Consider the following 17348-nt stretch of genomic DNA (forward strand, 5'->3'; position numbering starts at 1 on the left):
TAAATTTTAACTATAAACACTAAAATCAGATAAATCTCATCTGTTTTTTATAGTACAACTTTAAGTGTGTTTTTTTCCCTCCCAGGACATTTATTCAGAACAGCTGGGGATCAACCGTTTAACCTGTCCACAGTGTCGAGTGCCTTCCCAATGGTCAGCCACCCAGTCTTTGGTCTACATTCAGCCAGCTCAGGGCATTCAGAATTTGGTGGTTTGGGGACACTTGGTACACCCACAGCCTTAGCCGCACATCCCCAACTAGCATCTTTTCCAGGTAAACATCTGTTACAAACAGTGTTCAAGGAAAGGAGGAAAGCTTGAGAATGTTCAAGAGTAATTTGTCTGTTGAACAAAAGGAATAGTCTAATGCCTGGTATGTTTAAAACTTTGGTGCAAGAATTGGCTCAATCCTATTTATCATGTGCAAAAAATTAAACACCCTAAGTGTGTTAGGTGGCAGAGCAGTTAATTAGATATCCAGGTATTTAACTAGAGAAATAGGTGTCTGTCACAGGAGAGAGTAATTCAGGCAAGTTTTTCTCTTGTTTTTTGTTGAAGTATAATATACAGAAAAGTATACATATTGTAAATGTAGAGTTGAATGAATTTTTCTCAGCCTTATTTGATTTTTTAAAAAATTACTTAGTGTGAAACTAAGGTTCAGTTTTTGTGAGTATTTTTACACTCCTATTTCAAGGTCTTACTTTTCTTCACTGTAAGGAAAATGAGCTAGACTCTTAAATTTCTTTATTTTTCTGTTTTTTGTTTGTTTGTTTTGTTTTGTTTTGTTTCTGAAACAGAGTCTTGCTCTGTTGCCCAGGCTAGAGTGCAGTGGTGCGATCTCAGCTCACTGCAACTTCCGCCTTCTAGGTTCAAGCAATTCTCCTGTCTCAGCCTCCCGAGTAGCTGGGATTACAGTCACGCACCATCATGTCTGGCTAATTTTTGTATTTTTAGTAGAGACGGGGTTTCACCATGTTGGCCAGGCTAGTCTTGAACTCCTGACCTCAAGTGATCCACCCGCCTCGGCCTACCAGAGTGCTGGAATTACAGGTGTGAGCCACTATGCCCAGCCTGTTTTTCTGTATTTGATCAAAACAACTAGAGAGTTGTACCACTTACATGGAAGAAGACCAGTATTATCCAAAATTCTATAGATAATGAGGATTTAGTAGTTCACTAAGATATCAGTTAATTAAAACTTTAGAGAAACATGCTTTAATTTGTTATATTATCTTGAAAGCCTAAATTTGTATGTATTTTCTATAGATTAATTTGGCTTTAATAAATTTTAGTAAGGTCTGCATGTATTAGTGTATGTAAAATAATTTAAAACATTATAGCATAATTCTAGAGACAAATAGGCCTGAATTTAAATCTGGCTTTGTTAGTTCATAGCTGTGTGACCTTGAACAGATTCTCTGACCTCTTAGCCTCAGTTTTCTCATCTGAAAAATGAGGATCATAATAATAGTATCTGACTTGCAGGGTGCTTGTGAGGATTAAAGGAGTTAAGTCATATGTAGTGCCAAGTACAGTATCTGGTGCACATAATCAGTCCATAATTGGTAACTATCATTATTTTATTTTGCCCACTTTAATGGTTAATAATTTATCAAATGCTTCCTTAAAAGGAAAGAAGTGTTTTTAAAACTACATATAGAAAGGATAGATGGTTAAATGTGTATTTCAAGTACTGTTTCTTGAGTCATGTTACTTCTTTAATTCAGTTGTCTGGGAAGCAGGGATGCTGAGGAGGAGTAATGTGAGTGGACAATTAAAGAAGTCTTAAACCAAGTTTTAACATTTCCTTCAAAAATATTAATAGGAATTTATTCAGTCTCTAGCATGGTTGTTTAGCAAGATAAGCATTCCACAGATATTTACTGAAATACAAGATTGCTGAATAAATATCAAAATAGATAAATCAATATAGATAGTGATATCTTAAATATTTTTATTGTTTTATCATGCTTTATTACACTGTTGCTTTTGAACATTTCTAAACCACAATGTAAATACTATATTATTAAAATCAAATGTCTTTTGTACTAGAATGATGGTTAACACATTTAAAAAATTACTCATCTGGAGTTCAATAATGTTGATACTTCTACTATATAGAAAAAAATTTGATAGCTTCCCCAGCCAAAATAAAGTGTTCACTTATTCATTTAATGTACAAAATTCTTTGGGCATCTACTATGCTCTGCACACAAGGCCAGAAACAGAAGAATAAACATGGTATATTATATGTCGCTTACAGTTTTTAGGAGATAGATGAACAGACAATTACAAGACAGAGTCTTTAGTGATAAAAGTATGCCTAGATGAGCATACTTTTTGCCAAATGGGCAGAGACTATGCCTAGCTTTCAAAGATTCATTTTGTTTAATTTGCAGATTTCGTACAGTAACTTAACTATAAATTTTCTATAATTGGCTTTATTCAGAAGGGTAACCAAATTGCCAGACTTTTAAATTGCCCAGTAAATAAATGAGGACACAACAGGAAGATATTACTAGGAATTTTTAATGAGGAATAATTTATTTTTACATTTTATGCACTTTCTAAAGTATTATGCATTTCAGATTAAATCAATAAATGTAAAATTATTTAATGGATATTAGCATAATAAAGTTATTTCCATTTTATATTGAAATACTATTTCATGATAATTTAAAAAATATTTGTACTTTTTGTAATTAATTTTTGTATTAAATTACCATGAATTTTTGCAAAGTATTTTTGGCTCTATCAAGTATGAACGATTTTAAATTCTGTTAAATCTTCTAGGTTCAAATTGAGATCTGTTATGTCCTCTGAAATAATATTAATAGAATCTTTGAGTTAAATATGTCAAATATTGGCTGGCCATGGTGCCTCATGCCTGTAATCCCATCATTTTGGGACGCCAAGGCAGGCGGATCACTTGAGGCCTCACCAACATGGCCAAACCTCATCTCTACCAAAACTACGAAAATTAGCCAGGCATGGTGGTGCATGCCTGTAATCCCAGCTACCCTGGAGGCTGAGGCAAGAGAATCACTTGAATCCGGGAGATGGAGCTTGCAGTGAGCCCATATCAGGCCACTGCACTCCAGCCTGGGACACACACACACAAAAAAAGAGTTAAATGTTGCTACTATGCTGTTCTTTCTTTTGAATATACTTAGAAATTTACCATATGCTGATTTATGTAATCCTTATTTTGTATTTTTCATTTTATCAGCAAACTGGTTTGTGACTAAATTTTGTTTATTTTCCTAAATTTGGAAGACAAGCTTGTCACTTAACAAAAATTATTTCCTATGAAATAATATCAGACATTTGTAAAGTTTATAGTCAGAAGCTCTACCATTCGCATCTTTTTATTTAACTGATCTTATTGTTTTGTATTTTCTTCTGTGGTGTCAGGTTATTTATAACACACATTTTCCCATTGTTTTCTCTAATCTCTACTGTGTGCTTCTTTACTTTTTTTTTTTTTCTTTGAGAGAATTTCACTCCGTCACCCAGGCTGTGGAATGCAGTGGCGCAATCTCAGCTCATGCAACCTCCATTTCCCAGGCTCAAGTGATTCTTGTGCCTCAGCCTCCCGAGTAGTGAGGATTACAGAAGTACACCACCACACCAGCTATGTGCTTATTTACCATTGACATTCTCCAGTACTTTTTAAAATGTTTTTCTCTGAGTTTGATTATGTCTAAAATATTTGAATCTTATTACACTTTGATTACCTTACCAATTTTTTGGTTGTTTACAAAGTCTTATGAATTCCACTTTAATTACAGACTCTGTGTTAAATTATATAAATATCTTTGGGAAACCTCAGTCCCTCCCTGCTTTTTGAAATTTTTTATAGCAACAGGGTCTCTCTGTTGCCCAAGGCTGATCTCAAATTCCTGGCCTCAAGTGAACCTCTCACCTCAGCCTCCCAAAGCTCTGGGATTACGAGTGTGAACCACTGTGCCTGGTCCTCAGTACAGTAAGTTTTTATCAGCTAGGTAGAACCTAGCTTTCAAACGTATAAATAACAAGATTGTGTGATACAAGCCCAAAACACATACTTTTTCTTCCTATCTAAATGCACATCTTTCATCTAAACAGTGGATAAATGATCAGTGCTTTTGTATAGTTATTCTTGGTTCAGTTCCCATTGTTCAGGCATGGCTGGATATACATTGATGTCATTTTACTAGTAATGCCTTCCTGCAGTGCAGAAGAATAGCTTTTGCAGTTTTCTGCTTATACTGTTTTTTAGACCTTTGAGACTGGCAGCTACCATGAAAATTTCATTTTTCTTTTAAACCAGATTTTGCCGTTAGATAATGAAGGTGCATACCATTTTACATTCTATTTTTAATGAAGGATATTCCTAGAAAAAAATTTTAATATTATATAATACAATAGACTGACAATTTTGAGTTTTTCCCGTACTGTATTGTTGTGGGGTTTTTTCCTCTAATGTTCTTATGGTTGCCACAGTCAATGAAAAATACCCCATATCTTTTGGAAGATTGGTCTGAAAGATAATAACTGATTTGGTAATCTAGCAGACTGGCCAGTTGGAGAAGATTGTTTTTGAGATTTTAAATGGGGCAATACAAGATTACTTCATCCTTCCTTGAAAAATGTATAAAATTTGGCTTATTTCCTTTTCTAAAACTTTAAGAGGCACTATTTAAGTATTTACCTTTTATTGAATGATTTTCTACCACTGGTCATTTTATATCAATAAAACAATCATTGTTATCTGTAATTAATGAGTGGAAGTAAAAACAAAATTCAGGCTTTCATCATTAACTTTAAGGAGAGAGGCTTTATAAATCTTTTATATTTTAATGTGAAATTACTTGTTTTTGAAATCTCCTTTGAGAACTTATTTTTTAGAACATAAAAAGGCCTACTGATTTTGCTACATTTATGGTTATCTTTAAGTATAGAAATTTTCTTCCATAAATGTACTTGAGGTATAGTGGATTACAGTAGTCTTATATTATTATTTAGACTAACTGATTTATCAGAGCCAGATTTATATTGTATGTGATTTGAGGAAAGTCTTAACATAAGTTGTAGATGTAAACTTAAATTCTAAGGGTTTAAAACAGATGAGAAAAGTTATGGGATAAGTCATCAAAGAGTGAAATACTTCTTTTATATTCCAAGTTTTCATTTTCATTTTTTAAACTATGGACTACCTTTGTCCTTTACAAGCTTGAACTCTACAAAGCTGCCAAGTGAAGATCCTTAGATACTGGCCTAATAAGAAGAGTGATAAGTGTACAAGTTCTACTGTTTAGAATTAGGAAAACGATCAGAAGTATGAGTAATTCAGCAGTTTTGTTCCAAGATGAAACTTGAATTTTTTTTAAATAAAACATAGAAAGCCATTGTGACATTAACTGGAAAGTTAATTTATATATTTTTGTTTGGTTGGTTTGTTTGGTTTTGAGGTGCAGAATGGTGGCGAACAACTGATACTCATACTCGTACGGGAGCAACCTTCTTTCCACCATTACTGGGAATTCCACCACTATTTGCTCCCCCAGCCCAGAATCATGATTCTCCTTCATTCCATTCAAGGACTTCAGGAAAAAGTAATCGAAATGGTCCCGAAAAAGGTATCCACGTTAACATAAGTGAAGTACTATAAATCTTCCATTCTAATATTATTTTCATAATGTTCAGGTTTAATACCTTTTTGTTTTTTGTTTTTGTTTGTTTGTTTGTTTGTTTTAATAGAGACAAGTTCTCACTCTTTTGCCCAGGCTGGAGTACAGTTGTGTGATCACAGCTTACTGTAGCCTCGTCCTCCTGGGCTCAAGCAATCCTCCTGCCTCAGCCTCCCAAGGACTACAGTCATGTACCACTATGCACAGCTACACGTTTAAATTTTATTTTTATTTTTTGTAGCAACAGGGTCTCTGTGTTTCCAGCGGCCTCAGACTTCTGGCCTCAAGCAATACTCACACCTCAGCCTCCCAAAGCACTGGGATTGCCACCACACCCAGCCTTAATAACAGTTTTATAGTGTTATGCTAGACCTTTTCACATTTTCTTGCTTAATTCTTACAATAATTCTTTGAGATTAGAAGTATTTTAATTTTACAGCCAAGGTCAAATAAGTTGTTCAAGAAAATACTACTTACATATGGATGTGGCCTAGTCAGGATTTTGGCCCAATTCTACTGTTTTTTCCTCTGTATTTCATTACCTCCCTATATGTAACCCAATATAGTGTGTTACTTCTTCTGTAATTAAGTATTAACTTCATTAAAACTAATAACCTAGTACTTTTTTTAAATGATCTCTAATATTTCTGCAATTAATAACTTGTTAGAATATAATTTGAAAATTATAACAACATTTTAGATGGTTTACTATCTTTGTTTTCACTGAAGTGTTTTACAAAGTTTGTTCTAAAAGGAGAACATTTGCATTTCATTATCTTTCTAAACATTTTGTTTAATTGAGGTGAAATTCACTTAACATAATATTAACCATCTTAAAGTGAATAATTTAGTGGTATTTAATGCATTTGCAATGTTGTACAACCACCACTTCTATCTTGTTCTGAAACATTTTTATCACTGCAAAAGGAAACTTTGTACCCATTAAGCAGTTGCTTCCCATTCCCCTCTCCCTCAGCCCCTGGAAACCATCAGTTTTCACTTTGTCCCTATAGGTTTACCTGTTCTGAATATTTCATATAGATGAAATCATACAATATGACCTTTTCTGTCTTCTTTCACTTATCATGTTATCAAGTTCATCCAACTGTACATATATCTGTACTTCATTTTTAAATGATGCAATAATATTCCATTGTATAAACATGTTTATTTTTATTTTCAAGGTGTAAATGGGTCAATAAATGGAAGTAATACATCATCTGTAATTGGTATCAACACATCTGTACTATCCACTACTGCTTCAAGTTCCATGGGACAAACTAAAAGTACAAGCTCAGGTGGAGGAAATCGAAAATGTAATCAGGAACAAAGCAAAAACCAGCCTTTGGATGCTAGAGTTGACAAAATCAAAGATAAGGTAAGTTGTTCTTGGAAGGACTAATATATAACAGATCTATATATAAGATGAGCATTCTGAAGGTCAAATCAACAGAATCTATGGTTTAATTTCTTATGAATTACCAACTTTTATTTTTATAGATACGTGCTTTATGGTGTCAGTACCAGTATAAATAATACAAATAGTAATAATAGATAAAATGTATTGAGAATTTACTGCGTATCAGCTCTGCTCTAATTGCTTTCCATATAACTTTTAACTCCTCCCTATATCTGAAATGAAGTAGCTACTGTTATTACAAATGGAGAAGCAAAGCACCAAAATAATTAGCCACTAAGTGACTGAGCCAGGATTTGAGAGCAAGTGGGTTAACTCCTGTGCATTAGAAAAGACTGAATAAGAAAACCTTTTATTATGGAAACTTTCAAATATACAAAGTAGACAGAATAATCATTTGTACCTATTATTCAGCTTCAACAGTTGTCACATCATGGCCAGTTTTATTTCATGTATATCCCCAACTTTGCAAGTTATCAATTTATTGCCTCTCAGCTCTAAATCACTCTTTTCTTCTTTGCCACTTCTTGCAATCTTAGTCCTTGTTAGTAGAAGTTCCTGGAAGAACACTGGAAGAAGATGGTACTTCTTTTTCTTCTTCTTCTTTCTTCCTTTTTCTTTCTTCTTTTCTTCTTTCTTCTTCTCCTTTGACAGGGTCTGGCTCTGTTGCACTGGCTGGAGTATAGTGGCAGAATCTCAGCTCAATGCAACTTCCACCTCCCAGGCTTAAGTTATCCTCCCACCTTAGCTTCCCTAGTAGCTGGGACTACAGGTGCCTGCTACCACACCCAGATAATTTTTATTTTTTTTGCAGAGATGGGATCTCACTATGTTGCCAAGGCTTGTCTTGAATACCTGAGCTCAAGGGGTCCACCGCCTCAGCCTCCCAAAGTGCTGGGATTGCAGGCATGAACCACCACATGTGGCTGGGACTTCTTTTTCTGGTTCTAGTGTTTTCTTCTTTTTCTTATGCTGTGGCTGCCAATGGGTGGCTTGCTTGCTGGCTGACAGCTTCTCTACTGGTGGTGTCCAGGAGATCCAGTGGTGGTCGGGAGACCCAGTAGTATACACTATCTAGTGAGTTTCATTGGCATCTCAGCAGGCAGTTTACTAGCAAGTTTTGGAAAGTAGGTGGCTTTCAAGCCAATTTTACTGCCACTGTAGCTGACAGGTTCCCAGCCATGTTTTTCTGGTATCTTAGCAAGCAGTGTTTTGTGTGTGTCAGCCTTGACTGTGATACCTCATTGAGTTTCTCTGCCATCCAGTGGGCAATAGCCACATCCTCTCCCACAAAGTCTGAAACTTAGCCTTGGGTGAATGGAGGGGTTGGAGGAAAAAGTCCCTTTTCAAAGGTTATCTTTATTTCATTACTCTACCTTAGCCCTACAAAAAGTACATATTCCCTACATCTCCCTTTCCTGTATTATTTAGAGGTCACTTTATCCCTCTTAGTAGTTAATCTTCTGTTATTAATCAATAATTCTTTATGTTAACTTTTTCCTGTTCAGATTGTTAATGCGATTTCTTCCTCCTGAGTCGATCTTGTTGGCTCTATCATTGGTTCCAGAAGTAGGGTGGGTATGCGGCTTGCAGGTGGTAAATCCACTTCTACATTCTGATCACTCTACACTTTTGGATTCCCTCTTCCACATTATGCCAGAAGCTGTGACATCTCAATTTTATAAAATGTAGGTCATCATTGAGTCCAGGTTTCATTTATCTAACCAAGTAAGCTGAGAAGCCTCTAACTGTATGATCTAGCATATTATGTATTAGAACACTCTTATCAGTGGATTTGATCTGCTCCAATTTTTAATTTCTTCTTGAATGAGAGGTCCCAGTTAAAGCCTTGTCATCAACTGCAAACATTTGGGAAACAAATATAAGAGTTGTGTCTTCTTTTCTATGTTTTATAAAAACTGCTTTCAGGGCCTGGTTTTCCAGTGGAAGAGAATCAAAAGTTTGTGATCCTACACACATGATGTTCTTCACCATCTCAGCTGTAATATTGTGACAGGAAGCTTCTGATACATCACAACAAGAATAGCAAGATATGGGTAGTCACTGACGGCACATGACGTTGATCCGAACTTTAAATCTGAACTACATGCCTCTTATACACCAATTTTTAATCCTAAGAACTACTTTATCAAACTTTTCTTTATCCTTTTTCAAGACAGCATCAAGCTCCATATATTTTCCGGAACAAATGAAAAAAACTGAACAAATACATTTATTTTCTTTTGCTGAGCATATTTCATAGATATATTTCCTCTAAATCTTTAAATTTCCTTCTCAATAGAAAACATTTTCCAGAGTATAGCATGCTTATATGAAGACTTGGGGGAAGGCCATCTGGTAATGCTAAGAAGCTTGACGGTACCCATCACAAAATTGCAAAAGTACCGTACATAGGCCCCAAGACAACCATTTTCTTTCCCTTTCAACCCACACCACTGAGCACTCAAGCAAACATGATAAAAGATTCTTAATTGTTTCCTCCCAGGGACACAGGTATCAGTGTCATACTCTCCACCTGTCGTTCTGTACCTGCTCTTGGCTCTTCTCCCATAGGATTTGTTTCAACGGCAGTCTCATTAGTGTAAGCACTAAGGGCCTGTCTCTGAGCTACTGCCGGTTTCTCTGATGCCAGACACTGACTGAAACCATCCATTTCTGATCCCCATACTATTTTGAACCAAATCCCAGACATCATATCATTGGATGTATTTTTATATGTGCTTCTAAAAGTTAAATGCCCATGCTTTTCACCCTTATGCTATCCTACCTCTTAAGAAGTAGGTGCTAAAATCAAGTAAAATCTCTGGTGCCTCTACAATGTGTAAGGCATTGCACAAGACCTTGGAGGCATGGGTATAACACAGTTCCTGTACTTAGTTCTAACGAGGACTCTACATTGACATTCCTAAACAGAACCAGTGCTGTCATACTAAAAACTGTTACTAGGCGAACATACTGAAAACTCAGAGGCAGCTCTTTCTACCCAGTTTTAAAGATAGATTCTGAGGTACCATAGTAGTGTCTAAGGCAACTAAGCGGAAATAACATTATAGAGAGATTGTCTGTTCAAGTGAGGCATACTAGAACTTACGATTTCAAAAGAACAGCACTTTCAGATGATATGTGGTTCAGCATGAATTTGTGGGAGTGGGTTGTTCAAGTAAAATGGAGATAAAGGGCATTGGAACTAAAGAAGAAAATCCTATACTTTTTCACCCAGTATTTTTTCAGTTTTCCAAACTTTTTTTAAAAAGTTGGTTCATTCATTCTTTTCACGTGTAGTTTGAAAAAAAAGTTCTTCAGCTAAATTTGATACCTCCCATGGGAGGTGGGGTACTTAGCCATTCTCATTGAAAGTCATTGATTAAGTCCAATCCCCTCATATAGTCTGCATATACATTTAGAATAAATATTGATATTTTAATTAAATAGTTAAACTAAGACTAAACTATACAGCCTGTTAAGAAAAGAATAAAACAATTCAAGGTTGAATGAGTTTTATCCCTACTGTCGTACAAGTTCTTCTTACCACAGCAACCAAAATAGCCTTTAAAAACATCTCTGGTTTTTTATGGTTTGAAAGTATTACATGTTAGGGAATAGTAAGTGGTACTGCCACTGTGGAAAACAGTATGGCAGTTCCTCAAAAAATGAAAAATTGAATTACCATGTGATTCTGCAATTCTACTTCTGGGTATATACCACCCAAAATTGAAAGCAGGGTCTCAAAGAGGTATCTGTATACCCATACTCATAGCAGCATTGTTCACAATAGCTGAAATGTAGACACAACCAAAGTGTCTATCAACAGATAACTGGATAAGCAAAATATGTGGGGAGGCACATGTGTATACATACATACATACATACATGTTAATATTATCCAGCTTTAAAAAGGAAGGAAATTCTAATATTTGCTACCACATGGATGAACCTTGAGGACATTATTATACAAAGTGAAGTAAACCAGATGCAAAAGGACAAATGCTGTACTGTATGATTCCACTTATTTGAGGTACTTAGACTCATCAGAATTACAGACCGAAGTAGAATGATTGTTGCCAGTGGCTAGCATGGAAGGAGGGATGGGAAGTTAGTGTTTAACAGGTATAGAATTTCAGTTTTATAGGATGGATGGCACTGATGTTTGCACAACATTATGAATGTATTTAATATCACTGAACCATACACTTTAAAATGGTTAAGATAGTAAATTTTATGTTACGTGTATTTTACCACAATAAGAAAATGAGGGGCAAGTATACATCAAATGTCATCACTCCCTCCACTAGTGTTCTATCCCACTGGGAATAAAGTCCTTGCCATGGCTTATAAGAGCTGTGTGATCTGACCTCCACCAGTTCATCCATGCTTATTTCCTACTACTGTCTCCCTGGTTCACTATGCTGTAACTGGTCTGCTGACCTTTTCATTTTTGAACACACTCAACCCACTTCTAGCTGGTGGCTTTTTCCTTTGCTATTTCCCATCCTGAAAGGCTCTTCTCTTATGTCCTTGGATGATTGGCTCTTGCTCTCCCTTAGGTCTCAGCTCAGAGATGTCTTACCTGATGACTACATGTAAAGCAAAACCCCAGCACACATTGTCTATCCAGTTATTCTGTTTTACTTATGGTATTAATCACTCAAAACATTTATTTAAATTGTTTGTTGATTCTCTTCTTCTAGTTCTCACTAGGCAGAGCTGGTGTCTGTTTCTCACACCCTTGTATCCCCAGAGACTTGAGCAACTATGCCTGGTACATCATAGCCTTGAATATGTATTTGTTTTGTTATTAAAAGAAATAAGTATACAGTGAAATGAAGGTTCAAGGATAAGGTTCTGAAAAGTTTTCCCAGATTGGATGGGGGAAAATTAATAAGCTGTTCTTCGATCACTTTTTGATAAACCTAAGAAGACTAACTTTTAAAATGTTTTAGCTTATAGTCCCAACTAGTTGAAGGCTGAGGCAGGAGAATCACTTGAGCCCAGGAGTTCAAGGCTACAGTGAGCTATGAAAGCATCATTGCACTCCAGCATAGGTGACAAAGTGAGACCCTGACTCATTTAAAAAAAAATGTTTTAAATTAAAAATTTTTGTAAGTAATAAAACATTTTAAATGAGAGAAAAGAGACTTACTAGCTAATTATTTGTGGAAATGACACATATATACTCTAATGAAACTGGTGATACAAACCCATCTTTTCCCTATTTCTCTGATACTCACACTTGTCTTCTCATTTCTATTTGTTTTAATGAGTACTAAATGTGTTACCTTATAAAAATAGAACTCTTTACACATGGCCAAAGTATGCTCAGCAGAGACTCCCTGCATCAGAATCACATTAAGTGCCCTGTTTAGAAGTGGGACTCAGGAATGTTATGCACCCTAAAGCTTCAGAACCAGTACCTCTGGATGACTGTTCCTGGGGAGTGTAGTCCCCATTTCTCATGCCATCTTTAAATAAAAAGCTATACACTTTATTCCTTGGGCATTTAAATAGGAGTTAATTTTTCTCTCCTAAATCACTGTAGCTCTCTTATTTCTTTTCTTTCTTATCCCTTACTAAAACAAAAATGTTAATTCCAGTTTAGGTACCTTATGATTTTCATGGTCTTGCTATACATGCTTAGAAAACTACAACAGATTTTGGTTGCAGAGAAGTAGCTGTTTCTTTGACAAATAAATGGTAGTCTTAATATTAATATATTATTATTTCCCTTTAATCTCTACCTTGTGATCTTTCTCATCTTGTGGTACCCATACAATTCCAATTCAGTTTCTCATTCCTGTCTGCCCTACTTTGAGGGAAGAAAACTCGGGAAATGATGGGAACTATTAGTCTGCTTATTGAAGTGTGTATCTTTGAAAGAGGCCTTCTGGTAGCTAGTTTGGAGCAGTTAAAACAGATTCATTGCAAGGCCAGACGTGGTGGCTCACACCTGTAATCCCAGCACTTTGGGAGGCCGAGGCAGGTGCATCATGAGGTTAGGAGTTCAAGACCAGCCTGGCCAAGATGGGGAAACCCCGTCTCTACTAAAAATACAAAAATTAGCGTGGTGGCAGGCGCCTGTAATCCCAGCTACTCAGGAGACTGAGGCAGACAATTGCTTGAGGCTGGGAGGCAGAGGTTGCAGTGAGCTGAGGTCGTGCCACTGTACTCCAGCCTGGGCGACAGAGCAAGACTGTCTCCAAAAACAAAAAAAAACAAAAAACAAAAAAAAACCAGAGTCATTGTGAACGGAATATAATGGCGGGAGTGACTCTCCTCACTCATATGAATGTTACCGGAATCAGTGTTCAAAAGACACAATAAAAAGACTATAGATTTGCAATCTGTAACCGTGGCTTCAATTTGGCTTTCTGTTGTGGAGATATATTACTGTATTTCATTCCCCAATCCCGAGTAGTCATGAAAGGATGTATTTCTGTTAAGATCATAACTTTTGTAATTTATTGTTATTCTTTCTATGTTTTGTTCTTTATCAGCAAATGCCATTAAAATGTTCCTAGATTGTACTTAATCTTGTTGCTCCATCATTTCAGTGTTTCTCCTTTTCAGTCTTTCTATTGGTGAAATTTTAACTTTCCCATTGTTAAATAATTATAAATATTTTCAATAATCTACATGACAGAGCTTGTACTTTTTATTGAGGAGTTCTTTTATAGGTTGATTGATTGGTTTGTTAATTTGATATAATTCATCTCATGATTTTTCCTCTTTTTATCCACTACTATTATGTGTTCTTGAACACAAAACTTCACTTTTACGTGACCTAATACCACTTTCTACCAGCTTTGGATTTTATTTTTCTTGCAGAGTCTTCAATGTTCCAAAAATAAATCTCTCTCTTCATATTTATCTACCTCATCTTCTACCTTTTTTTTTTATCTTTTCTGAAATGAAACATAAACAGTTAAATTCCTTGACCCTAACTAAAGCAGCCCCATAAGTCTTTTGCTACCCTACTTTATGTTCTCTACAGCACTTATTATTATATGGAATAATTTGCTTTTATACTAAGCATCGGTCTACACTCCCCTATCACCAGCACTAGTAAGTTTCTTGAAGGCAAGGACTCAGTCTTGGACATACCTAGAAACGTGTGTGCGGCATGTTATAGGGAAGTGTTTGGCTACTGACTCACTGTCTGCAAAAAGAAAGAAGACTAAAGCTAAATGTGTACCTTTTGATGTATGTATCATAGTTGGAATTATTTTGTGAATTGATCTTTTTAATCTGTCATACATTTTGAAGAATAACAGCCATATGAGTACATCTACACATATGCTATATTGATATTTTCAATATTCTACATGACAGAGCTTGCACTTTTCATTAAGGAGTTCTGCCATGTAAGTTAAGTTGATCAGTTTGTTAAATAATTATCCTTACAATATGTGACTTTTTCCTACAATGACATTTTGAGATTGAAAATATCATTTGAAAATTAAAAAGAGTACACCTTTATTGAAACTTGAATGTTTTCCAAAAATAAAGTCTTGCCAACTACCTTGTCATTATCCAGAAACCAAGGAAGAAAGCAATGGAAAGTTCTAGCAACAGTGATAGTGATTCAGGCACATCATCAGACACCTCAAGTGAAGGCATTAGTAGTAGTGATTCAGATGATCTAGAAGAAGATGAAGAAGAAGAGCAAAGTATTGAAGAAAGTGAAGATGATGATTCTGATTCAGAGAGTGAAGCACAACATAAAAGTAACAACCAGGTATAATTTTTTTCGTGGACAGTATCCAAACATTATTCATATTTAGGAATTAACTGGTTTATCTTGACTCTCAAAGTCTGTAGTTTTAAAGTGAATCATTACTTTGAGTTCATACTTTTGCCCAAGAAAGAAGATGAAGAAATATTTTTAAAGGGACATACGATACTTCTTTTACGAATTTTTAGATTTTTAGATATTATCATAAGGCATTAAGAACACTTTTAAAGTACCCGTTTTTATCTCCAGGTTTTACTGCTTGATAGTCTTTGTCTTAATAGATGTTAGGAACTTACCTTTTCATTTTTACTTCTAGGTGCTATTACATGGTATTTCAGACCCAAAAGCAGATGGACAGAAAGCAACTGAAAAAGCCCAGGAAAAAAGAATACACCAGCCATTACCTCTTGCGTCTGAATCCCAGACTCACTCATTCCAATCCCAGCAGAAGCAGCCTCAGGTTTTGTCACAGCAGCTTCCATTTATTTTCCAAAGCTCTCAGGCAAAGGAGGAATCTGTGAACAAACACACCAGTGTAATACAGTCTACGGGATTGGTGTCCAATGTGAAACCTTTATCTTTGGTAAATCAAGCCAAAAAGGAAACTTACATGAAACTCATAGTTCCTTCTCCTGATGTTCTTAAAGCAGGGAATAAAAATACCTCTGAAGAATCTAGTTCATTGACCAGTGAATTGAAATCCAAACGGGTGAGTTATAAATTATTTATACAAGAATTTTACTATTAGAAAAAGATAGAGCTTCTATATTGTCTTACAATACACAAGTTTAAGTTAAATTCTACCCTCATTTTTTATACTTTCTTAGTCTCCAGGAATAGAATACGTATATCAGAAAACTAAATTTCTCTGATTTTATATTCATATATGTATCTGTTTGATGTATTTTTGGCAATGCAATCATGTCATTCCAGCTCCCCTGCAACCCCTTCCCTAAGGTAAGTCCCCACACCCAAGATCTAAGGATTTAGAAATAAGGGGATAAATATGTTTGAATAAGACAAAGCTTCACAATTACTTGGGTTTAAAATTAGTGTCCTTTTTTTCCCAATACCAATTTTTTTTTTTTTTTAAGACAGGGTCTCAATTTGTTGCTCAGGCTGGAGTGTGGTGGCTCAATCTCAGCTCACTGCAACCTCCACCTCCCGGATCCAAGTGATCCTGCTGCCTCAGCCTTCCTAGTAGCTGGGACTGCTGGCATGTGTCACAACACCAGGCTAATTTTTGTATATTTGGGTAAATATACCCAAATATTTACCCAAGTAAAGATGGGGTTTCACCATGTTGGCCAGGCTGGTCTCAAATTCCTGACCTCAAGTGATCTGCCCGCCTCAGCCTCCCAAAATGCTGGGATTACAGGCATGAGCCACTACATCCGGCCAAATATATTCTTTTTCAAAGAAGTGAACTCAAGTAATTTACCTCTATAGTCCTAGAATGTATACATTTTAAGTGTAAAAACCCTTCATAAAGAATCACTTTTCTGGCCAGACATGGTGGTTCACACCTGTAATCCTAGCACTTTGGGAGCCAAGGCAGGAGGACTGTTTGAGCCCAGGAGTTTGAGACCAACCTCTGCAACATAGTGAGACCCTGTCTCTACCAAAAAAAAAAAAAAAAAAATTTTTCCTTTGCCATTCTTAATGGATTATATGAAATATAACTTCTACTTACACAAACACTGGAAACACTCCAGAGAATTTTCTCATCTTTGTTTTTCTTGCTGTTGATTTTACTACATAGATTAAATTTATATGTCCAGCAAAAAATTCTAATAATTAAATGATTATTGCTTTTTATTCTAGAATCAGCCTAGAGTAGGAAACCATTATGTTTGAACACAATATTACAAATATTATCATTAGGCAACTTAATTAGATATCACTTGGAGGGCATCTACTGTTTGCCAGCCATTGTTTCAATTGCTGAACATACATTAACTTATTGGTAATAACATCTATGAGTGCTACTAATATTATCCTCATTTACAGATGATAAAATTGGACATTCACATTAGACTCAACTCTAAAAGATATTACCTTCTCTTTGTCAGTACCTATTATTGAGGTAGAGGTACCTACCTGCATCCCTCATTAGTTCATTATTTTCTTAAAGGTTATTTAATCATTGAATCCTTCAGTACCCTTACACTGAAGAAAATGTAACTTAAATCCATATAGATTGATTGAATACATAGACCAGGAGTAAAATTTTGTAGATCTTATGTCAGCTTTCTTTTATCAACCTTTTTTTCCTTTTTTTTTTTTTTTGAGACAGAGTCTCGCTCTGTTGCCGAGGCTGGGGTGCAGTGGCAAGATCTCGGCTCACTGCAAGCTCCGCCTCCTGGGTTCACGCCATTCTCCTGCCTCAGCCTCCCAAGTAGCTGGAACTACAGGCACCCGCCACCACGCCGGGCTAATTTTTTTGTATTTTTAGTAGGGATGTGGTTTCACCATGTTGGCCAGGCCAGACACAAACTCCTGACCT

At 35.8% G+C, this 17348-nt stretch overlaps 1 protein-coding gene across 1 annotated transcript in view; it reads left to right on the plus strand.

Annotated features, from left to right (window-relative positions):
• BAZ2B (bromodomain adjacent to zinc finger domain 2B) overlaps positions 1 to 17348 on the plus strand; it is a 321145-nt gene that overhangs the window by 168337 nt on the left and 135460 nt on the right. The window contains exons 4-8 of the mRNA XM_030796599.1: positions 86 to 274; positions 5457 to 5624; positions 6860 to 7053; positions 14645 to 14845; positions 15159 to 15551. Of these exons, the coding sequence (XP_030652459.1) occupies positions 86 to 274; positions 5457 to 5624; positions 6860 to 7053; positions 14645 to 14845; positions 15159 to 15551 (1145 nt within the window). The remainder of the gene's footprint in view (positions 1 to 85; positions 275 to 5456; positions 5625 to 6859; positions 7054 to 14644; positions 14846 to 15158; positions 15552 to 17348) is intronic.

Source organism: Nomascus leucogenys, chromosome 17 (genome assembly GCF_006542625.1).
Source record: "Nomascus leucogenys isolate Asia chromosome 17, Asia_NLE_v1, whole genome shotgun sequence".
Lineage (NCBI taxonomy): Eukaryota > Metazoa > Chordata > Mammalia > Primates > Hylobatidae > Nomascus > Nomascus leucogenys.